Source organism: Xiphophorus hellerii, chromosome 18, assembly GCF_003331165.1.
Source record: "Xiphophorus hellerii strain 12219 chromosome 18, Xiphophorus_hellerii-4.1, whole genome shotgun sequence".
Taxonomy (NCBI): Eukaryota; Metazoa; Chordata; class Actinopteri; order Cyprinodontiformes; family Poeciliidae; genus Xiphophorus; species Xiphophorus hellerii.
In genome coordinates, this window is record NC_045689.1 from 22,732,552 (window position 1) to 22,756,369 (window position 23,818).

The 23,818-nt window shown below is 36.0% G+C and overlaps 1 protein-coding gene across 1 annotated transcript; it reads right to left on the bottom strand.

Annotated features, from left to right (window-relative positions):
- Positions 1-3,032: 3,032 nt before the first annotated feature.
- Positions 3,033-23,758, bottom strand: ttc12 (tetratricopeptide repeat domain 12). The gene is made up of 21 exons (XM_032546224.1): positions 23,614-23,758; positions 22,415-22,569; positions 22,147-22,168; positions 21,293-21,370; positions 21,071-21,192; positions 20,230-20,289; positions 19,582-19,653; positions 19,099-19,159; positions 17,665-17,853; positions 16,498-16,567; positions 15,647-15,735; positions 14,557-14,728; positions 14,049-14,144; positions 13,131-13,194; positions 12,914-13,048; positions 12,664-12,756; positions 12,115-12,183; positions 9,037-9,138; positions 7,804-7,903; positions 6,380-6,608; positions 3,033-3,302 (listed from the first exon to the last, which is right to left on the bottom strand). The coding sequence occupies exons 1-21, from the start codon at positions 23,666-23,668 to the stop codon at positions 3,224-3,226; spliced, it is 2,112 nt and encodes a 703-aa protein (XP_032402115.1). The 5' UTR covers positions 23,669-23,758; the 3' UTR covers positions 3,033-3,223.
- Positions 23,759-23,818: the final 60 nt, after the last annotated feature.

Genomic DNA, 23,818 nt, shown 5'->3' on the forward strand with positions numbered 1-23,818 from the left:
AGTCGTTATGTAAGATGGTGCACGCATATAACTGCACCCGCAGTGACACCACCGGCTTTGCTCCATATTATCTACTCTATGGGCGATCCCCACGTCTGCCGATAGATCTCCTGTTTAACATACAGCCAAATGAAACACAGCAAAGCTATGCTGAGTATGTCAAAGATTGGCAAAGCAGGATGCAGCAAGCCTACAAGATCGCAACCAAAACTGCCACCCGTGAATCGAACAGAGGAAAAAAAGGATATGACAAAAGAGTTTATGGAGCTGACCTGCAGCCTGGGGGGCGTGTGCTTGTACGCAACTTATCAGAGAGAGGAGGTCCTGGTAAGCTCAGATCCTTTTGGGAAGATAAAGTGCACATCATCACAAAGAGAAGAAGTGATATCAGCCCAGTATATGAAGTAGTACCAGAAGGAGGTGGCAAAAGACGTGTGCTGCATAGGAACCTCCTGCTCCCTTGTGACAGTCTGCCAATCGACAACCCAGAAATAGACTCAAAAATGACAAAAAGGACTAAAAAGACTAAGTCGAATACATCTCCATGTCATCTTTGTCAACGAGAAGAATCTTCAGACAGTGAGAGGGATGAGGAAATGGAGCTAGTGTGCCAGTTTCCTCCTGCTCAGCACAGTGGTCACCGAGCTGTCAGCTTAAACCCAGATGCTGAACCATTTACACCAGACCTGCCTGACCAAGACAACGCACCGAAAGTGAATGAATCTCAGGCTAATTGGATGAACAACATACCAGAAGAAGAAGATGGAGGCCAAGACATGGAGCTACACCAGGATCTCCCTGAGCCATCTGCAGAAACAGCTTCTGAGGAAGAAGAGGATGCAGCTGTTCCACCACCTGCATTCAGCTACCCAAAGAGAGAGCGTCGCCGTCCGAGGATGCTGACCTATTATGCTTTGGGTGAGCCAACCATGGTGGAATTAGGCATTAAAGAACTACCTGTGAGTATGATCCCAACCGGTAAAGAACTTTGGCGACCCTGGGTAGTTCCAGGTGTTAAAGTACAGAGTTAAAGACACACTGTATATAGGTTTAAGAACTACATTTAAAAGAAAAAGACTATACTTGAATTCTCAAAAGACAGTTTATTGACTGTGCTTTCAAGACAAAAGACTGGTATCAGAAAAAAACTGTGGCTGAAATTAAGGTTCTGTTACACTAGAGAGATGATCTGAACATATTTAGAAGTATTTGTAACTGGACATTTGTAATCTAAAGTGACAATATCCTCTGTTAGTGGTGGACACTATTACAATAATATGTAATGTATGTATGTAATGAATGTCATGTTAAGTACCTTACTTATAACATCACTTCCAGTAAAAGGTCTTTAAAATGTCATAGGACATTTTTTTTTTAATGAGGGGGAGAGTGTGGCATACAGGCCATTTTGATGGAATAGTCGAGGTAAATTAATACTGTTTTGTGTTTATTAATACTGTTTTGTGTTTATTAATACTGTTTTGTGTTTCGTTGTGTGTCATTTACTAGTGGTGTTGCAGGTTGACGTGGTTGCGGAGGGGGTCAATATCACTCCGCCGTTGCTAGGTAACGACGGTTGTGGAACGTTGGTGAATGTGTTTTTTTTTTTCTAACGGCTGTTAGGAACGAGACCGCTAACGGAGTTACTTTGTAACAATTATTAAATTAAAATGTTGCGGACTCAATCTGAATATCTCTTTTGATTGTTTGTCACCGTTACATTTGCAGATATATCCGCATGGACCCTGATAGGGTCGTCACTTGCAAGGTGGCTGTCCTTTGAACGTCATTATCACAAAGATCACATTTCTCTGTAGCTTTTTTTTTTCAGTTACATGGATCTACAGCGTCAATGAATTCAGAAAATATTAATCAAAAGTAACTGATCAAGAACTATAACAACTATTAGAACTATTAGAAAAATGATTGCAATATGTGGCATTTCAGTGACTGATCAACGTGTCGTTAACATGATGGTCATTCATTTGTCCACTGCAATATACTTTTTAACCATTTCCTGAGGTAAAATGTCCATACAGCTTAAGTGATTTTTAAAAGTAGACATTTTGTGACACTAGTTTGAATTTATAGTGGATTTTCCGTAATTCATATAATCAGACATTCTCCCATAAAATATTAATAAATGTCTTCTTTTTTTTTTATTGCATAAAAGCACCAAATTATTTTTGCCATTAACAAGGTTCTGACATCCTTCTTGCTAGACAAATTTTAATTGGGTGGTCTGGCACTGAACTGAGTTTCCGGCATGGTTTATAATTTTTTAAAAAGGGGTGAGGGGCCCAACCTGAAACCTTAATTTAGCTTCTTTATTGATTCTAAAATCAGTTTCACAGCCTAAAGTCAAGTGAGCTCTACATCATCATCCCCCGATGGGAGTATGAAAGTATGAAAGATCCAGACAGAGTTAAAGTGACTTTAGAAAAGATAAAGCCAAATAGGATTGAGCTTCAGGAAAGACCCTGATTTAAAATGTATAACCTATACTTGGCCTTGCCAGATAGCCTGCCAATTTAAATTTTCTCTACATTTTCTAAACAATTGTAATCAAACGTTCAGAATCAATTACCACAAATGCTGTTGATGGGGTAAAACAAGTGTGTAATCTGTCTACAATTAGTGAAGGAAATAAAACTGATTTCACATTTTTCAATCCAATTCTTGTTTTTAGAATTTAATTTGAATGTAAATATATTCATTCCAAAACTTGAAAGTTTAATTTGGTGCAGCATCAAATTAATATAAAATTCAAGATTACGGTACTGTCATAGCAGACACGTGATTGCAAATGCCTGGCATTGTATCCATCTTTTTATTAAGATAGAGCCTCCAAACAAACAAACGGTTACTCTGCAAAAATGCAAAATAGCATTTTTTGCTCCCTAGGTAAAGACATAACATTTATTTTAAAAAATGCAAAAAATGTCTAATTAGTCAGAAATGTAATGAAACAAAGAGCATTGCTAATGGACGTGACATTGTTAATGTAGACAGAATGATAGATGAAGATATTCTTAATCAATTATATGTTTAATTCTTTAGGTCACAAATAAATACCTTTGCATCAGAATCATTAATGAGAAAACATCGTCAATGCAGTTTTATTCGAATAAGTATGAATGAGTTTAAAAAAAAATGCTTTTCTATGCTGAGCACAAGAAAACAAGAGATTTTGCTGCATATCAAAACATTTCAGATTGTATTTTTACTGCTCTGTATTGATGAGTTTCACACAGGAGTGTAGAATCTCAAGGCCATGAAGCTCTCGAAGTTTGTGCACATGTCTGAAAATATGAAGAAAAAAAAGGGGGTTTTTTTTAAAAGAAAATATTTTGACAGAATGTCCAATGTGCTGACATTCAATTTAAACACTTGTGTGACCTTCGCTACAGAGCAATCAACTCATCCTCAACAAAGTCCAAGCCTATCAGCCCCAAGGTGCATTTAGGGCCTTCAAAAAGGACACTGACGTAAGAACACTTACAACAGATTAGAGCATTTATTACAGAATGACACACAGTTGTGCTTGGTGTTGGCTGCTCTCAAATATCAAGCGATACTCTTGTGCCATTAGAGCAAGTCTGACAGTCTGTCCCTGAGCCTTGTGATTCACAACATTTGACTAAATGTATACAATAGGAAGAGAGACTCTTTCTCAGCTGAAATGGGACAACGGCTTGCATGTAGAGGTCAAAGGCAGGCCAATGCAGAAGCAACGTGTTAGGAGGCAGAAAGAAAAGACTTTGACCCAGTTAAAGGTTTTACCGATTCAACAAAGAAATCCTTTTAGCCAAGATATCTATACCTGTTTATCATTTATAACAGCATGATATTGAAGTTGACTTTTTTTTTCTTGGAACTGTAACCTGAGCGTCCCCGAAAGTTTGGAGGAATTCACTAACACACATTCATCTCCTGGAAAGAGAACCTCTCTTTTTCTGAACATGATATGTGGATATTCTCATGCTGTTTATACTTCCCAAATTGTCCAATTAAAATTATCCAGATTTTAATGTCTGTGTAATGGAACACAATGTTGATCCAATTGCAACATAATTCAGGTGAAATTTAATAATTCAACTCATGTAAGCATGCATAACCTTATCTGTGTGATCAGCAAACAGATCAGATAAGACCCACTGATGCAATATATAAGAGAAATAAGTTAGAAAAAGGTATGAGACTACATTGTTATGCACAGTGCCTTTTCCTTTGATTGCAAGGATGAAAACTCTTTTTGCCAGATCTGCAAACTAGAGAATTGGTTGCATTGATATTCCAAAGACAACACTACACCGTGATTTTAGCTAGACCAAGAATTTACTGCAGGCCATTGTGTGTGATGAGCTTCCAATGGGAGTTGCTGAAACATGGTTAATGTATGCAAACTGCACTTGGTCTGCATCTGATGTTTGCTACGACACTCCAGAGTGAGCTAAATAACCACGAAATGGTATCAGCTTCTTCTCCTGTCCTTGGATGGGTAATAAACAGCATACCGACTGAAACATGTGTGTAATGTTTGACAGGTAAAATCCTGGAGAAGAAAAGGAACAACAGGAGAATGCAAAATTGGTTGTAGCTAGGCCAACTTAGGATGTGTCGCTATGCAGACAAGACTTCATTTACTACCAGTTCCAGCTGTTTACTTGCATTTGCAGCATCTGGCATATGATCATTCTATGGTCATATATCAGAAACTTGTTCCAAGATTATCGTAAGCAACAGGATCATTATACTGATTAACTTGGTATGGTCGATCACTAATGGCAAGTGGTCTGGTAAAGCTGTTTATTATCAAAAAATAGTGTTTCCTCTGAAATTACCAATGCAATCAAAAGTTTAATGGTCACTAAACGAGGTTTCAATGTCGATTTCAGGTTAAGCTGTTAAAACTAAGCATAGAAAATTATAACACAGTAGACAAATAACACTATTTTATCCGTAATAGAGGACTACAATTGGATCTGCATGTAAATATCTGGTGTTGGTTATTACTTATGTAGAAGAAAAGACAACTGCTCAGCAGACACCTTTGTGATCACACATTGTAATAACAAAACAAAATTTTTTTTTAGCAAAAACAGAAATTAGACTTTGTTGGTCAAACATAAAAACCACAAATCCAAACCAAAAAGTCATTACATAAGCAATGACAAGTTTTATCTCAAAAAGACACCTGCAAGATCAGAAAGTGATAACAGAAACAAAACAACTTTTGAGACTGTAATAGGTATCAGGATACATTTAAGCGACATTTGCATAGAAGCAGAGATGCTCTACGGCAGTCAAAACAAAGACAATTTAAACAATTCTCTCTTGCATTATAACTAATATTAAACATTTTCAATTGTTTTTGAAAGCACAAGAAAACATTTGAGCTGCTTTTTTTGAGTAAGAGGCTGGTTACTCGCTAGCTTAAGATCACAATGACTCCTGCTAACTGCAGATAAGACACTGACCACTCAGAAGTACTCAGCAGGAGCCCCACTTCAAATAAACAAGAAATCGTTTCAAAGCCAAGACAAAAGCCTCTGTGACATTTTGACATGGCGGGTTGTGGTTTAAGCCTAGCAGTAGACACAAGAGACATGGGGAAATAATCCAGGGAACAGAGCCAGAGGAGACTAATTACAAAACTAATGCAGAATTTTTAATTGATCTCATTCCCCCTCTTTATTCAGTAGCCTACTGGGATTTGGAAAGGGAGAAACAAACTGCAGCTGCCAGCCAGTTGTGCTAACCAGCAGTAATAAATTGTTGTTGTTTTTTTCTTTTTTCAAAAAGCACAAGAAATCATTTCCACATTTTGAGATTGGGTGGGTTGCCATCCAAGGAAACAAAATTAATGCTCTTGCCTCTGTGAACATTTTAATTCAGCTGCGTTGTAGTAGTAAGCACGGTAATTAAAGATCTCCCTTTTGTCTTAAACCCGCTTTTATTTTTAAAAAACGCTGATGAAATTGTTATTTGATTGACTATATTTAGTAAAACAAATAAACTAATGTACTTTAGGAATCCAGAGAAAGCCCTACTAATGTATCTTTACTCTGCATTTTAATCATTACTAGATGGGTTTTAATAGAATCAAGCTGCAAGATCAAAAAATATGCACAGTTCAAACACACCTACCATACTCATTATTCATGAAAAGAGATGTGTGTTAAGTCTTGACAATTCAGAATATTAAAGAGACATGCACTCAGAAAGTAGTAATAGCTCAAAATTACAGATTAGTTTTATGTTTAGTTTCTTCAGCCAGAGCTCCATCGTCACTTTGAGACCATTCCAAACTTTAATAACATTAGCTTTCAGAATGTAAATCATATTTTGTGATCTGTGAGGTGAGGTGAGGTGTTACCTGGGCTCAGATCGACATAGTTTGCTGAGAGCAATGGCTGCATTTTGCTGCACAGCTGTCTTCTTAGGCTCCCCCGCAGCGAGCCGCAGTAGAAGCAGCACAATATCAGTACCCAGCAGGTGGGTGGCAACTCCTTCCAGCTCAAAGCAATGGGCCAAGCACAAAGCTGCATTTCCTGAAATCACCTCATCGCTGTTGGAACGCAGCAAACGACGTAAATTGGAGAGTTCTGCGCAAAATAACAGGTGGAAACCAAATCAGGAAAACATACAATGATGAAAGTCACAACCATTCATAAACAGATGCAGGGAAATCAGAGGAAACCTTTCCTTTTTTAGGTGAGCTAGAATGTACTTTTTTTTCTTTTAGAATTTCTTTAAACTGGTTTCCATGTCAGAAATTAATTGCATTTTCTCAGTACTTGGCTTCTACATTTTTGCCTTGGGTCAAATGTTTAGAGACTCTTTCAAGCTTCCTGGAACAGTTTGCTGGAATTTTTGCCCAATCATGAGAACATAACTAATTCATTTGGGAGTATTCTCAGGTAAATTTTTTGTTTGAAAAAAACAAACAAAAAATTTGTTTAAAATTTCTTTTTAAATTTGGGTTTAAAAATTTTGGTTTAATTTTCAGGCTGATGTCTTCAAATTTTGTTTCAATATTTTCGCACATTATTCTTTTCTGTCTTCAGTCTAAGTTTTTGTTGTTGTTCTGAATGTAATACACACATTATACACAAACAAACAATCTCCAGGTCACAGAACCTTTCTTCTTATTGAACCTTAAAATGGCTGGACATTTTTCCATGCTCTTTACGAATTTGGAAACTTCAAGCAAATAGAAATTTTACCCAAGGGTGAATTAGACTCATGGATGTCCCCAGTTTTTTTTTTCTGATATCTGGTCAGATTTCTTTTGATTTTTCTATAATGAAACACAACAAAGCAGTACGTTTGAGATGTTACGTGATGATATTACTGTTGCATTTCCAGTTATCTTCAATATGATTGAATTAACTGATCAGACGCTTGCAACTTTCTGCTCTCCCAAATTGTTTAAAGTCATAGGAATCTTAGAGTATGTAAACTTTTGAGAATTAAAAATCTCTCTTGCTTTGTTTTTTTAATTAATAAAACTTATTGTTTGAATTCTAAAAAACCTAAAACTGGAAACTGTTTTAGATTTCCAGTTTTAATCAGACCGATAATTAATCGGTCTGATTAAATATCACACCGAGAAAAAAAATAGATTGTGTGCATTTTCATACATTTCATGTAAAAATCTGATTTCAGCTCTATAACTGAACTCACACGTTAATGAACAAGTGTTTATTTCAGTTCTGACTCAGAGATCAACCCTTTAGTACTGCAGTGTTCACACTAATGAAAGAGCCTATTAATGCTAACACGTCAATCATTCCTCACTTTTATCAGACTTCACCAGCTCTTCCCTTGCCGTGTCGCTGACTGCAGTGCAAAGCGTCAATGTCTTCATGGCAAATTTGGTGGCAGTCTGACCTTTTCCCTTCATAAACAAACACACACACACAAATGAATAAGCAAGCAGGATGTTTTCTATACTGACTCTAGATAAAAAGTCAGATGTCATGAACAACAAAATGAATAAAATTATTTTTCATCTTACATGTATCAAAAAGCTATTATATAAATGCTAATGATGACAGTTCTTCAATCTATGTTATTGTTTAGCTATTTCTCTGTAAATCGATTTAACTAGTTTTTTGTCTTTTTATTCTAATTTGACCTTCAGTGTTATATTCATATTAGGTACCACTTGAAAAAAAAGAGTCAAAGCTGTCTGTGGGGAGATTGCATAATTTTCTGCATCTTTTGGCAATCAAATGAACACAAATGAGAGAGAGGTAGAGTACAGGTTCTGTGTGCGCAGCTCTTTCATGAGTAGAATAAGGGAAGCGTGACTAAGCCATTTCTTTTTCACCATCTTCTTGTTTTATTTATTCAAGGTTCTTTTTCTGAACTTAGATAGTTTTTCCCATAATAGGTAGCAAAACATCACATATAACTTTCACCCAAACTTCTTGTCTCTTGTCTCACGACTTCTTCTTGGGAAACTACAGTAAAGGGGGCAAGAGCGCCACCTCTTGACATCCCCAAATAGAACGACTATAATAGGCAGAATTTACATACAAGATCAATTAATATATCAGTCTAGATTGATATCATGACAACCATTTAGTCTCAGGAAGAATTTTGGACATTTTTGATTGTCTCTCTTCTCTACTCGAGTTTTTAAGTATAAGTAGCGTATCAAATGTATCACTGATGCAGTCCTTGAGAGCCATTGCATAATAACGGCTCTCAAGTACTGGACTTGTTGATCCCTGAACTAGGCACGGTTTTCCATTCTAATGTTAAACCCCTGCTGTCTGCTAGTACATCAGTAAACAAAATGTAAGCAACATAGAAAATGATGTGAAAGTCTGAAGTGAAGTTCATTTTCTTTAAGTCAGCTGTGTCTTTGTTATACTTGTACAAACAGTATAACAGAAATCACAGATTTCTAGAATATGTGTCCAAGTGTATGTGTTAAAAATGTGTTATCTCAAGATTTGAAAGCCTTATTAAGCTATTCCAAGTAATTAAAAGACAAACTTAACTGTCTATACAGTTAAATACCTTCAGCAGCCAGCATATGGTGTGAATGACTTTCCTTCGAACAGCATGCTGAACAGCTTCAGAGGACTGAGGGAGGACAGTGCTCAACACACCCATGGCTCTCTGGAGAGTAAAGAGTGTTGATATTAGAAAAGAAACTCCTAGAAGGTGAAGAAAGAGAAAGGAAAAGCAAAGCAAACATAAAGGCGATAGAAAAGGGAATGGGAAATAAGACCAACCAAGAACATAACCCCAGGTTGAAGCAGCTAACTTCAATGTATTTAATTGAGACCTGATGTAATAGGCCAAAAACAGAGCAGTGCTTAGTGTAAGAACATATTTCGCAGTTTTGATATATTTTTATTTACATAGAAAATCTGAATTTACAGTGCATTAATACAGATCACTTTACTTGGATACTACAAAACCAAAACTGTTCCTCAAAACAAGTCACCTCAATGCAAACCAACCTCAATATTAAGAAAACTGTTTTGTAAAGATCTCAGAGGCTGTTTTATTAGTGAGCAGTCGCATGAGGACTTTGCTGTAGAAATGAAAGAAATTAATTTTGTATAATCAGAAGTACTTAATAGAAAGACATAGTCGATTAAATGTTGAAAGAAATTTAACCACAAAGACACAGTAAACTAATAAGTCTTGTCTTATTACTGGTGTCCTCAAGCTTGTGATTTTTCTCTCAGCCTATTAAAAAGGTGTCAAGTAGTCACTGTGTTGTTAAATGAGAAAATATGTAAAAGGCTTAAAGAGTGCATTTGAACGATACAGTCAACGTTTAGCATCAACTTTTATTTTGGAGCCATATGTGTAATAAAGTGTATCATGCAAATGAACCTGTCCAATAACAAATTCTTCACTCTAAAACCTGAGTCCCTAACAAATAAAATGTCTTACATTTTTCATTTCAAATTGATTATTTTAGTGAAAATGTAGACTTTATTCTCAGAAACAGAGGCTTAGACAAGTCAAATGGACAATCTGACTTGAACTGCTAAAATAAAGTACATTCTCAATACTGATGACTTAATAAAAATAATGTGGTGTAAAAATAAAGCCTCTAAATCCATCCATTTTCTAACACCCTTGTCCCTGGTGCCTATCTCCAGCGAATGTTCCGGGTGAGAGGCGAGGTACACCCTGGACAGGTCGCCAGTCTGTTGCAGGGCAACACAGAGACAGACCACAAGGGACAAACAACCATGCACACACACTCACAGGTAGGAAGAATTTAGAGAGACCAATTAACCTAACAGTCATGTTTTTGGACTGTGGGAGGAAGCCGGAGAACCCGGAGAGAACCCACACATGCACAGGGAGAACATGCAAACTCTGTGCAGAAAGACCCCGGGCCGGGAATCGAACCCAGGACCTTCTTGCTGCGAGGCAACAGTGCTGCCAACTGCAGCCCTGCCTCTAAATCCTTCTACCATAATTACTTTTGCAAAAACTTTGATTTATTATACAAAAGAAAACATCTTTCTTATGAGAAACCAGAGACAGAGTTCCAGTGACGTGATAAAGTTACCTCATGTTTATCAGATTTCATGGTAATTCAACTGTAACCTGTTAAAGTAATCCTTATTCTTATGACAGTAGGAAGATATGTAATCAGCTAGTTTTGCAGGGTTAGAGTAGTGTTAATGCTTTTTTAAAACGCTTTGAGTCATGTTCAGATCCGTTACAGTGACACCATATTTTTTGACACTTCTTATCTCATGCATACACACTTTTTAGATTCTTCTCATCAAAGCTATCTCCTTAATGTAGCAGACAGGGGAAAAACAGCTCTGCTGTGCTTTCATGATAAACCTTCATGGGAAATCAAAGAGAAAAGAAGGTAAATAAAGAGCTGCTCCAGCAGAGGGAAAAGAAATAATGGTGTAAAAAAAAAAAATATGTAGGACATTTTTAATTCATTCTCACTACTCTACAAGAGCTAAAGTAACACTTTTGTCAAAGGGGGAGGACATTGTCAGATAGCTCAACAGGACCACAGGAGAAAAAAAAAATATTTGAGAAAACTTTCTATCTCTGATCCACACTAAAATTAAACCCAGCTAATCATCACAAATGAATGGGTGTCACTGGATGAATATTGCTCTGGAGTTATATGGTTGACTGAAAAAGTGCTATATGCAGTAATGTCAGACAACATGCCTTTAATAAAAAAATAACATTCCTGTAATGAATGAACACCAAAACTGAGACACATGGGTTACCCTGAATGAAGGTGAATTACAGAAGTAGGTACTTTAAAAAAAATCCAAAGTCCAGTCAGAGGCTTAAATACACAAATTTTAGGAATGAATGCTATTAAATTAGGATTTTAAATATGCATTTCAGCCGTTCTTGTATATGGCCATTTACAATTTTCTATCAAAGCCACATTTTTATTATTTTTGATATTTTTTTGTCATCCATACAGTTTTAACATGATGGCTTTATATAAATTTGTACATTGACCCCCACTAATATTTGGTCAAATAGGTAACTTGAGAAGTTACAAAAATGACTGCCAACGTTCTGCCTGAATATTTGACCAGTTTTGTCAGAATGATGCTTTCCTGACACCGTCCAGACTTTTGAAGAAAGTCAACGTTAACCTGCTTTACCTGTTTCAAAAACAGTACTTACAATATGTGGCTGAGTAGATAATCTGTTTCAAGTTGTAACATACAGTCATTACAGTATGTGTGTTTGAGATAACTGCCCAACTCTATCAATGTATTACTAATTTGACACACACTTTTTATTCTGATGAATAGAAATTTGTTAGGATTTTGAAGAACAACCCAGGAAGCACTAACTCATCTTTAATTATAAGGTGCTTGGACACCAATGTTACTGTACAGAAATGCCATCCCTGCATCAACACTGGCTGAGAGGCACCAATCAGGAAAGAGGTGCTTCCTCTTTCCTGATTCACACCTCAAGCACAACTAAAACTTGCATCTGTTACTTGGACAAATTCACCTAAACTAATTTTTATTTTTCAAATGTATTCAAGTTATATGTTGTATTATCATGTCAATCCGAGAAAACACAATTTTGGGAAAGATGCTCATGTAATTTTTTCCTTACAGTCACAATTCCTTCGTCAGTGCTTTCCAGCAAGTCGAGACAGCAGTCAGAGAGAGAAACAGCATGCGCCTTTAAAAGAGGACAAATTCATTTTCACACACTGCACCTTTAAATGACTGAAGTCACACATTACACATTTTATACACAGCACGATCTCTGACTTAAGAATCAATTTCAGTTATGTGTTAAGATGCACGAATTGGACAACTGAATGTGATGCTGTGAAATTTCTTTTTAGAGGTTTATTTTCACTCAGGTGAAAGACGCAGCTGGTTTAAAGGACTAAATATTTGTTGGGTTTTGGTTAGTTGTACTCTGATTTTGAGATAGCCTGGATGTAATTAGATAAATTACAGAAGTATCTTCAACTCTTGGAAGTGGCTTCAACTTTCTAAATGATTTACTTAACTGTGCTGTATGTTTAGACTACACTTGCTTCATTGGTCCAATAGCTTTTTGCACAAAAATGAAACAAAGTCCTTCATGCTCCTCACTAAGTTATAACAACATTGTTTCTCAAATAAATATCTCTCAAGTTAACTGTCTTACCTGTATAGTCAAGGATATGACTGTTGATAGGTTGATAATCAAGCCCAGCATAATGTGAATAATGTCGTTGTATTCAGATGAACCACACTGCTTCTGCAGAGAAGCAAAGCATAGCCTAAAATAACTTTAAAAACACTCACATTAACACTTTGCTGATTTGTTAGATTCTTTAAAAGATCTAAACCTAGCACAGTGAATAGCAATTTACACTTCTCCAACCAATGTTAACAGACTGCAGCTGTGTGCTTACAATAGCAGTGAGGAAGGCTTCCCAACATTCTCGCTGATGAGCGAGGTTTTGACAAATTACTTCATCTTTTGCCAGAAAGCTGATGGCTGATATGAGTAATGTAAGGACCTGTTGATTAGATTTGCTGATACTTCCCTGTAAAAGAATTAGGTAATCCCATTTAATTTTTACTCAGATAACTATATATAAAATGAAATTTAAGACTGCAACATCTTACCAGTATTGTCTTGAGTGGAATAACAACAAAATCTGTCGACATATTTCTCAGCTTCAACCGAAATCTGCAACAAAACAAGAACATTTCTAGCATTGATCTTTTTCTGACAATGGCTGTCTTTGTCATTGTGAAGTCTTCTCCATGACTTTGAAAGCCATCATCATGGCCATAACAGCACATTTTTCTATTGGTCTTTTATGGTATCCTAATATTTAGACAGTTTTTAATAATATATTACTCTGTTTGTAGTGAATCTACAATAATTAGTGACTTTCGCTGTTTGTATTGAATTACTGAACTTAGCAAGTCTAATTAATGAGATGCACCTGTAAACCTAATCCCCTAAACAACTGCCTATGTTCAAATCTTTATAAATAAGAACTCTATTGCATAAAGATCACCATTCGAATAGAAAGTGTTCTGTTTTTCTTTTCTTTTTTTTTCGATAAGCTTTCTCCACAACAAAAACCATCGACAAAATACCTACATTGACTCAGCTCAGGTTCTACAATGGAGGGGACATTTCTTTGGATACACATTTTATTAAAACCCTCTCTGAGCTACAGAGAAGGAAAATTGATCCACCCATTTTACGGCGTGACAGCTCGACTTATTTCCTGCTGTGTTTGAGAGGCTGAGATGTCCTTTCATGTCTGTTTCCAGCAGATCCCAGAGAGAGAATGGCTTCTGTCTTTATGTGACATTAACACTTAGATGGCACTTGTTGATTTATTAAAAATGCCACACACTGTGTTCCTTTAAGGACTGCTTCCTTCAGCGAAACAATTTTAAAATGCAGCACAAGGATATAGTTTGTGCAGAAAAACAACTGACTCTGCTTTTTCTAAATATCTGAGATTGCATTGTCAGTATGAGAATTAAGCCAGAGACATCTGATGAGATGTGTAGCATTATTACCCATCTTCAGCAGCAAAGGTTTCCAGAATACAGCCTGCTGTGATCCCCTGCTGCCGCTTTGGTTCAGAGATGCACCTCATGAGGTTTCTCACTAACCTTTAAAGAGATAAAGAGACAGGGGAGCATACCAAATAATATCTATCCGATATGCAGGTCTCCATAATTAATGTAAAGGGAATTTGCAGGTAATTTTAATGATTGTGAATTTAAATAAAAGTTCAACTAATTATTCCTCCTTCTTTGAAAATCTAATTAGATGGCAAAGTACAGTACATACAATGAAAAACCAATAAACAACCAAGCACTGTTATTAAAGAAACAAAAGAAAACTTCTTGGAAGGGTATGAAGTATGCAGTACAAAAGCTGGCAATGGTGAACATGTAGCCCAAGGCGAACCTTAATTTCCTTTCACAGACATCTGAACTGGCCCTGCACTCCATCTTTGTTTTGTATACAACAAATACCGTGGCGAGAGGTGTCAACTGATAACAAAAACAAAAGTCTTACATGTGCAGGTCTAGGTTGTCGATGGCCAAACGTCTGCCATACAAAGTGTTTGAGTACAAACTCAGTAATTCCAGACATTCCTTCACAACTTCAGCATGGTCTGACGTTAACAGCTGCACAACAGACTGTCTAGCAAGTGGACATTTCATCAGGATCTTCTGGTTTTCTTGAACTGTCAAGAGAAATAAAAATAAAAAAAACCTGGATGAGAAATGAGTTTGCCAAAACTGACACTTTCTGAATTCGGTTGCATAAACATGATAACGCCGCTACATCGGGTGTGCTTCACCTGGAGCAAACCAATCACATTATTTTGTCTCAGTTATCTCCCAGGCTAAACTTTTCAGTTTTGAAAACTTTAAATTGTATGAAATATTTATAGTATAATAATTATTTAGTTCTGCAAACATAATATCATGTAAAATATCACATGGTTTACATTCAATAAACTTGTAGCAGAATCCTCTGTGGAAACATAAAATAAATAGATGAAAAAAATTGCCGACTTCCACTTTCAGGGTTTGTGCATGCAGAATTGGACTTAAACAATTCTGCATGCACATGCCATTTTAAAGATATAAAAGGGTAATGTTATAATGCCACTTTAACATATTTAAATTCTGAGATGGAAAGTAAAGCCACCACAATATCCAGGAATAGGGGACAGGTCATAACTATTGAACATCTATGGATCATTACAATTCTCTGAGACCCCTCAGCTAGAAATCATTTCATTTAATCTTTATATATAATCAGTGTGGATTTAATCAAAAGTTATGGGTGCACATCTTTAGTTTGTAATCTTAACTTACAGTGGAAATACTGTAAAGTAGACAGAAAAAGTAAGGTTCCAGGAAAACAGTTCTGGAAACATATGACCTCACATAGCTGAAATGTGGCTTCAATTATTCATTGGCATTGACATGCCAACATGCATATAAATAGCCAAACTGAGTACAAAACAGGAAGCACCACATAGAAACAAATAATGACTTCACTAAACACTGAAAAGCTGAGAAATCACAGCAAATTACATAATAATATTTGTATTTCCAATTTATTTAGAGCAATGGAAACTTTGGGCACCTACCATTTTCATGACAAACGATCCTCCAAAGTCTCAATACTGAAATACACAACTCTTGGCTGAGTAGATCATCTGTTTCCTGCAACAAGCAGCTGTGAAGAAGACAACTAATATTTCAAGTATTCCTTCTTATGATTAAATTAGCTAATAAAAATTACTTTCAGTCTGGGAAACTCTTACAGAAAGAGTTTCCCAGACTGGAAAACTGTTCTGGAAACATGTGACCTCAATGTGAAACACCGCCAATGAAACTTAAGTTACTGTACCAGTTTCCACTGAATATCTAATCACTGTGGACATTTTGAACATTATGGCAGTGACAGATCATGGTATAGCTGGAAAAAATATTGAATGTGGCCTCATTTGTTATGTTTTGATTGGTTTTGACTGGTGTATCTCCCTCACATCAGCATTCTCCCTGACAAATTGAAGCTAAAATTAACCCGACATTTTTTTTATTTTTTGCGCTTTCTACCGCTTTGTACTTCCCGGACACTGTGTTCCAACGTGATTCATGACAGTGCTAATAATGACAACATGGAGAGCAGTGACAAGTTAATAATATCCTTAGTGATCTGTCATGAGGGACTAATAATTCTTATCTTGTCCAAAACACTCCCACTTTCTAGGACAAAAACACGTGGCCTTTCCTTAGTGCAGCACTCAGCTCCATCTCCTGAGTGATCATCTTTTATTTTTTGGGCTATTACACAAACAGCTGGAGAGAGACAGAGGGGAAGGTGAATGATCTTTCTAGTTTAGGCCATCATTGTTTCTGTATGTCCCAATCTCTCTGTCCATCTGTCAAAGCTCCAATGAGAATTGAGGGTTACCTCTCCCAGTGGTCTCCTTACCACTTCAGCACGTCATTGCTGCTGATGATACTAAAGCCATTGTTCAGTCTGAAGAGAGTCTTTCCTGTACCTGTTAGAAGAGAAGAGCAGATAGCAAAGGAAGACAGAAAACCATTCATTAGCCAGAGGTAGAGAGGCTTTACAGAAACACAACACTTTTCTCCTTGTTCGGTTTACCTTGCTCACTGGATGAGATTCAATGGTGGAAAAGAAAAGGAGTATGTAAATTGTGTGCAGTATACAACTAGTGTCCAAAAAGTAGAGGACAGAGCACTTCAACGGGAAAACTTGTGAGCTGTGGAAGCATTTTAATGATAGTGAGTCACATGGTTTGATATATTAATGTCAGCAATGATTAAAAGAGAGAATTCAGATAAAAAATGGCTAGCCCCACTTACAGCAAGACCTCAAGGTTATAATAATTTAACCAAAAAAGAGGGTGTGTTTTTGCCAGCGTTCAAAGGTTTGCTCATTAAAAAGATACAAGTGTTCCTCTTTAAAAAAAAAAAAAAAAGTGCTTTGTTCAGGAATTTAAAATGTGAAGATTCAACAAGCATTACAATCAATGAGTTTGCTTTGGCCATTGGTGCTTTGGTCAATTATTGATCACGCCTCTATCATATTTAAAAACGGCTTTCTTTTAACCATTCAAGGTCACAGTTTCAAGAGCTGAAAATAATTTGTTGTTTATCTTTTTATTCATCTGACAGCCTAAAGTTATTGTTCAACAAAAAACATAATTTATCTGAAGATGAGCAGGAATTTTAAAAATGAAACGCAGTCTGTCTGTTAAGGTTTCCAGTTACCTACACACTAAAAATCAACTAAATGATATTGAAAATTAAAATATTACACCAGAACAATAAAGTGTAGCAGAATACAAAAACACTATGAAAAGTAATGTTTAATACCCGCTTAAAGGTTGTGATTGTTAAAAGTTGCATTTAATCAAATTAAGGACATATTTCAATGGTCTTCTTATTCAGTTTTTTCCTGTGTGTCTTTTTAACTGGCTGGTAAGATTTTACACCTCCTTTTCTGCTATTATTTTAGGCTAAAAGAAACAGCAAATGGATTGAACCATTTAAGCAGGTTAATGAGCGGAAGGTATAGGCTCAATAAGATTAGAGGGAAAACAGACTTGCACAAAGCCCGAGGAGCACTCACAGTCAGTAACTGCCTGTGACAGGCTCTCCAATCCTCCACAGTAATAGAGGGGCATCTGGCCGGGCCTAGACAGCTTCTCCAGCAGCTGGGGAACCGCTGTGGCCTTTCTCTCTCCTTCGTCAAGTTGTTTCTTTGCATCCGTCTCCTGGCTATCTTTTTCCTCTTCTAAATCTACCAGGTCCAAATATTCTACAAAGGGGGATAAAAAGACAGAGGAAAGAGAAAGTTATACATCAATTATGATGGAAGTTGCACTATTACATTTATACACATCTTCTCTTATTGGAGGATATAGTCATCGATTTTCAAGTTCTTTGAAACGTTTCGCATTTAACATGACAGTGAGATGAAATGTAGTCCCGGAGAAAACTTTGTATTTGCTTATCTCACTAGTTTGAAATCCACACTGGGTCAAAAGACGCATTGAAATTCAAATAAATGCATGCATCCCCAATTATAGTTAGTTAAATTTCTTATCAGAAATGCTAATAATTTAATTGAATTGGCTGACCTCCAGCCACAGAACCAGCCTTTAAGAATGAACCACACTTGAAACAGTGGCCATTCCAAGAGATAAGTCTTAGCTGCTTCATGCAATCCAAAGGGGCTGTTTTAGATGTGTGGGATTATTGCCTCATTGGAATTCTCATTGTGTTCAGGTTTCAACAGTTGGACCCTTAGATAAAAAGGAATTGGTTGTAATGTCTAGGACCAACAAAGGAATCAAGAAATTTGTCTCAATTTCAAAAGCTAAACATTCAATATTGACTAAAATTTGCAGGTTTTAAAGTGGACAACCCAGTTGTACATTTCTACCTCCCCAGAAAGAAATAAAGTCTGATTAGAGATGCCAACACGAGTTAATTAAACTAAAGAAAACTGTCCAGCATGGTGGTTAGAGCCCCATGCTATGGGGCTTTTTCACTGCTATTAAGAGGGGCAGCAAAAAACCCAGAAACAGTAAATGACCTTTCAATAAACCTGATTGAAAATTTCAGAAGCTTTGCCTAAAACATCAGTCATTGCCCAACTAATTTTAAAGAAAAGCCATATTCGTGCCAAAAACTTGTTGACAGCAACAAAACAACTTCCAGAGGAAACGTATTCCAAATACTAGTGAAGATGTATGTTTAATTTGTCTTACCATGTATATTTTTGATTCTGTGTAGTTTGGAAAAATCTTCTTGCCTTAAGGTTATTGATATTCATACCAATGATCAATGTAAGAAACTTTTCATTTAGTTGACCACTAAATATTGCTTATTCAATGTATTTGTGAGCTAGATGACTTACTAATCTTCAGGACATAGTAAGATTATTGAATGAAAGGTGAACAAACTTTCAAAACTAATTTCAGTTTAGAGCTATCTTCTATTTAAGCCTCTATTTTATAAAGTAGATTTTACCTATTTAATTTAAAACAATTGGTATTACCTTTTACCACGTTTTCCTTTCCAGGTTCAATCTCCAGTATCTTTTCAAAGCAGCTTCTTGCCTGAAACAAAGGAAAATCTCATAATTAAATATATCTTGTGCTTTGCTGGCGTCCTCAAGACATCTCAGCAAGACTGACACAGAGTAAGGAGACAAAATAGTCACAATTATCTTCCAAATAGGTCATGTACATTTTTCACATTGTTAAAATTAGATATCAGCTTGTTTGGTAATGAAGGGCTAAAATGATTACGACATTAGATGCCAGAGAAGATATTGACTAAATTAAAATCAGATAGAACTCAGATTACATACAATGTTTTCATTCTTGGGAATTTTTATGAAAATGATTTTTTTACTTGAGGCATTCAACGACTACAACTTGGCCTTGTCTCTGGTATGTCTGCATGACATATGTCTACTTAGAGCAACTATTAAAGTGATGGGATGTGACTGGATGTAATGAGGGATAATTATGCTCACCTCATTATATTTCTTCAAACCCAGGTATGCTTTCCCCATATGTACATAAGCCTTTATGCATCTTTCATTACACTGAGATGGCAGAGAAAATTATCATTAGAGGTTATTCATCGGAAACATATGAACAATTCATGTTTGAACACCAATAGCTCTACCATAAAATAGAAATATATCCACATTCAAATTTGACAATAAAAAGAATGGATTAATGTAACATATACTTATCTGTTTATTGGAATGAAAATGTTTTTGAAAAGCACAGTCTTAAAAGAATCCGTCAATTCAATTTAGTTTTTTCATAAAGCTCCAATTTACAACAAATGTCATCTCAAGAAATGTACCAAAAAAAGTCATTTCAATTCAATCACACATATATTCAAATTAATCATACTTATCAAACACTGCATTAAGCTCAGTTTGTTATTATAAATAGCTCAAAAAGGTTTTCTGTCTAAGGAAACCCAGCAGATTTCATTGAGTCATTGACTTGCAACATTCACTCTTCCTCGACTGAGTGCCAATTATATGTTATTTAACATTTTCTTTATTTGTTTAACATTATTAGTTTGCAGTTTTTGTATAAACAGGTATTAAATACCTGTGAAAAACCAAAGCGTAACATGTCTGAATTTCTTGCCATGTTTATACCTTCAAGGCCCATTGGCAGTCCGTGATGGCTTCTTTATATCTTTCAAGCTTGATGTAAGCCTGGAGAAATCACAACATTGAGAAGGCGGCAAATGAAAAACCAAAACGCACAAAAACAGAGACGGTTATTGTCGTCGCAGTGTTTGGTCAGAAACAGAGCATCATTTTCAAAGTTGTTAATCTTGAGAAGCTGCTTTGTTGTTAAAACATGTACTTCCGATGAAAATGTAAAATAGCAGAAGTTGTATAAGTTTTCTAACTATTTTGTCCTTACTTTTGCTTCTTTTTTTTATCTTATGTGGTGCCAAATTCCAGACATCAATGCCTGAGAGTCAGGGGACATCATGGACAGGTTGCCAATCCATCAAAGATACTCAGATTCAAACCTAAGTGCAATTTGGAGATGCCAATTAACCTAATAAGACTATTTCTAGAGTATGAAAAGAAGCCAAGGGGGAAAAAATAACTCCATGCAGAAAGCCCCCTGGTCAGAATTAGACCCCTTAATCAGCTTGCTGCAATATAACAGTATTAAGGTAACTTCATAATCCCACAGCCAGTTCTGCTAACATAGGAAAAACAACTTTGAACATGCTCTGAAGACTTCTTTGACATAATCCTGGGTTTGTGCTGCAGAGATAGAAGTCGGGTAGATTTATCCAAACACTGGGTCAACAACAGTGCCCCAGTTGGTTGGATTAGAGAACGATCCTCATCTTTCTTGACATCTCCCCCAGGAGAGGAAATAAGAAAAGGTTGGAAGTTGAAATTACCCAGAACAATTATCAATGGGCTGTGTTAGCTTATATGCAGAAGATATATTTTAAGGCTTAATTCTTACTTGTGCTCTGTTGGTGTAGAGTGGCTGCATGTCCCTAAGTACAGCCAATCCATCACTGTAACACTTCACTGCGGTTTCATAATCTTCTTGGGCATAAGCTTCATTCCCCTTATTTTTTAGAGCTGCAGTAATTCAAGCAGAGAAACATTAATAAAGACGTTACAGTAAACTCAAAAGAGTGACAACAAGACAACACCAGATGTAGAGAGGACAAAAACATACCAGTTGCCTCCTTCAGTTTAACCATTCTCTTTCTTCCTCTCTCTTCGGCATCTCTCGCCATAATCTTCATGAAATGTTCTTAATAGAAAGAGCAACGTAAAAGACAATTCAAATATTAGATCGTTTTGTTCAGGTTTAAAGAAAAACTTGCAACGGTGATAAATACAGCCAGCACACACATTTTGACTGAACCAAATCGAGTTATATGCTAAGGCTCTCAGTTACTTTAAGAGAGACTGAAAAGAACAGCTGGCGAACAAAGATATTCATTGTGTTTTTCACTTTAAACACATCAGGCTGTTATAATACTGCAAAGAAAGAGTTCAGATGTGACGTCTTTGCCGGCTCCAGTATAGAACCTGTGTTTTCTTTCTTATCATGAATTCAGAGTACGGTGGGTTCACTCCTTAAATTACATTCATTGATGAGTTTTCCTTTGCTGAGACTAAATGCAAACTTCTAATGCAAAGTTAATTTAACAGTGTTACCTCGGTGATATATTTTTTCTAAGCTGGTGTGGTTCTCCACAACAGCTTAGAGAAGATCTGCAATTCCATTTTTCTGAACTTGTGTTTTTGTTTCTTGGTTTTTCTAGTTTCTAGTTAAAAGAACTTTTGACCCAAACTGCCCAAAATAAATTTCAAAATTGGACACTGTCTACAACTGTTGAATAATGTACAGCTTTCTTCTGTCTAATGCTCAATGTTGAATTGGTAGCTTTAACACCTTGCTCTCATGATTCCACAATTATTGACTTTATTTATCTACAATGATACCAGCTTAGAAAAATGAGAATATTGCATTCAGTGTTTTTCAAAGAAAACTTCCAGTGCTCATAATGTTTTGTTACTCACCTTGACTGCTAGTATTTGAACTCTGAAGAAAAAAGAACGAAAAATGATTAGCAAAATTAAAATATAGTTTTACCATTATATTTTCTAAAATGAAAGATACTTGGTAGGCAGCTTAACACAACAATTGTGCATGGTATTTTGATGCTTGAGAAACACCGAAAACAAGTAAAAATAAAGACAGAGACTTAGTGACAAAAAATAAAACAGAAAAGGAGGGGGAGTGAAATTCTGTGCTGCTGACTTTGTGGTAGAGATATTTCTTTTTTACCGTAGAAGGTTGAATGAGTGGGCTTGTGTTGACTGTAGTCTTGTTGACTTTTGTCCTGCAAGGTTCATCCAAGGTAGTAATTAAGGTATCTGCTTTTGCTACGGCTTTTTGCTGCACTCCAATGTCAGACGACTGGAAATCTTCCAATAACTGACCTAAAAAAGAAAACACTTTTAATCATTTACTTTTTTCAACCCTTTATATCCTACTATTATGAAGGTGTGCCTGGGCTTTGTTTTTACATTTTCCGATGCTGCAGAGCCATTTTTTGGAGCATTTCAATGATCAATACATCAGTACAATCCTTATATCCAGATCTTTCACAATTTCTATGTTATTAATCCAGAACAACTAAATAAAATGCTAAAAACTGCAAAAAAATCACAAAACATTTCATTTGTTTTATAATTTTTTAATTTAAGCTTGTAATATTTATGAAAATGAAATCATCTCATATGCTTTTTGTACCAAGAAATATCGTACGGATTAAGATTTGCACTTACATAATAGCACAAAATCACATCAGCCATAGATCATCCCAAGAGCTTTTACTTTTGGAACAGAAGGTCTCCATGTAAAATAGGCAAGGGGCAATTAAAAAATAATTAAGGGGCACAATGTTAAAAGAGTAAATACAAAAAAATGAACTAGTTACATGGAAATCTAACCCATATATTTCTATTCTGCGTGAGTGCACTTTCACAATTTCAATGATTTTCTTCATACTTTATTGTTATCCTACAAAACGATAATTTTGTGATGATAAGAAATTTAGATGAGCATAATAGCCCTTTATCTTAACATGGAGTCATGTGCTGCGACTCAGTTAACTTCAGCGTCATTACCCACCCTACTACATTTTTTTAGAAAGCTACTTACAGTTAAAATGAATATAAAGGTTATTAAAATATGAAAATACCGATTTCAGGATGGGGGGGAGAATGGGCTAGGGGTAGATTTAAACCTAAAAAATGATCAATATAAGCATACAGCACTAAAATAGACGCAATGTCGAATAGTGGTTATTAAACTTAGAATGCAAGAAAGTCGAACAATTGGAAAACTCATGAAAGAACCATTACACTGGTATATTGTTTCCACGTTTTTGTTAATATTTCCATATTTTTGTTAAAGTTACCATCGTGGTAAACGTGAACTAACAGTCCTTCATAAAAGGAGGTTTTAGGAGCTGTGCGTACCTATTTTGTCAACGTTGCTCAGAAATCTGTCCAGGTCCTCGGAATTCTCCATCATTGTCTTGGACTTTAAACCCTGAATTTAATAGGCTATATTATTAAGTACTATTTTTGCATCGAAGCGGCGAACACACAACTTCAGGTTTTAGCATTGGGTTACCATAGTGACGCGGAGGCGTTTACGGTCATCCGTTACTTTAGCTCTATC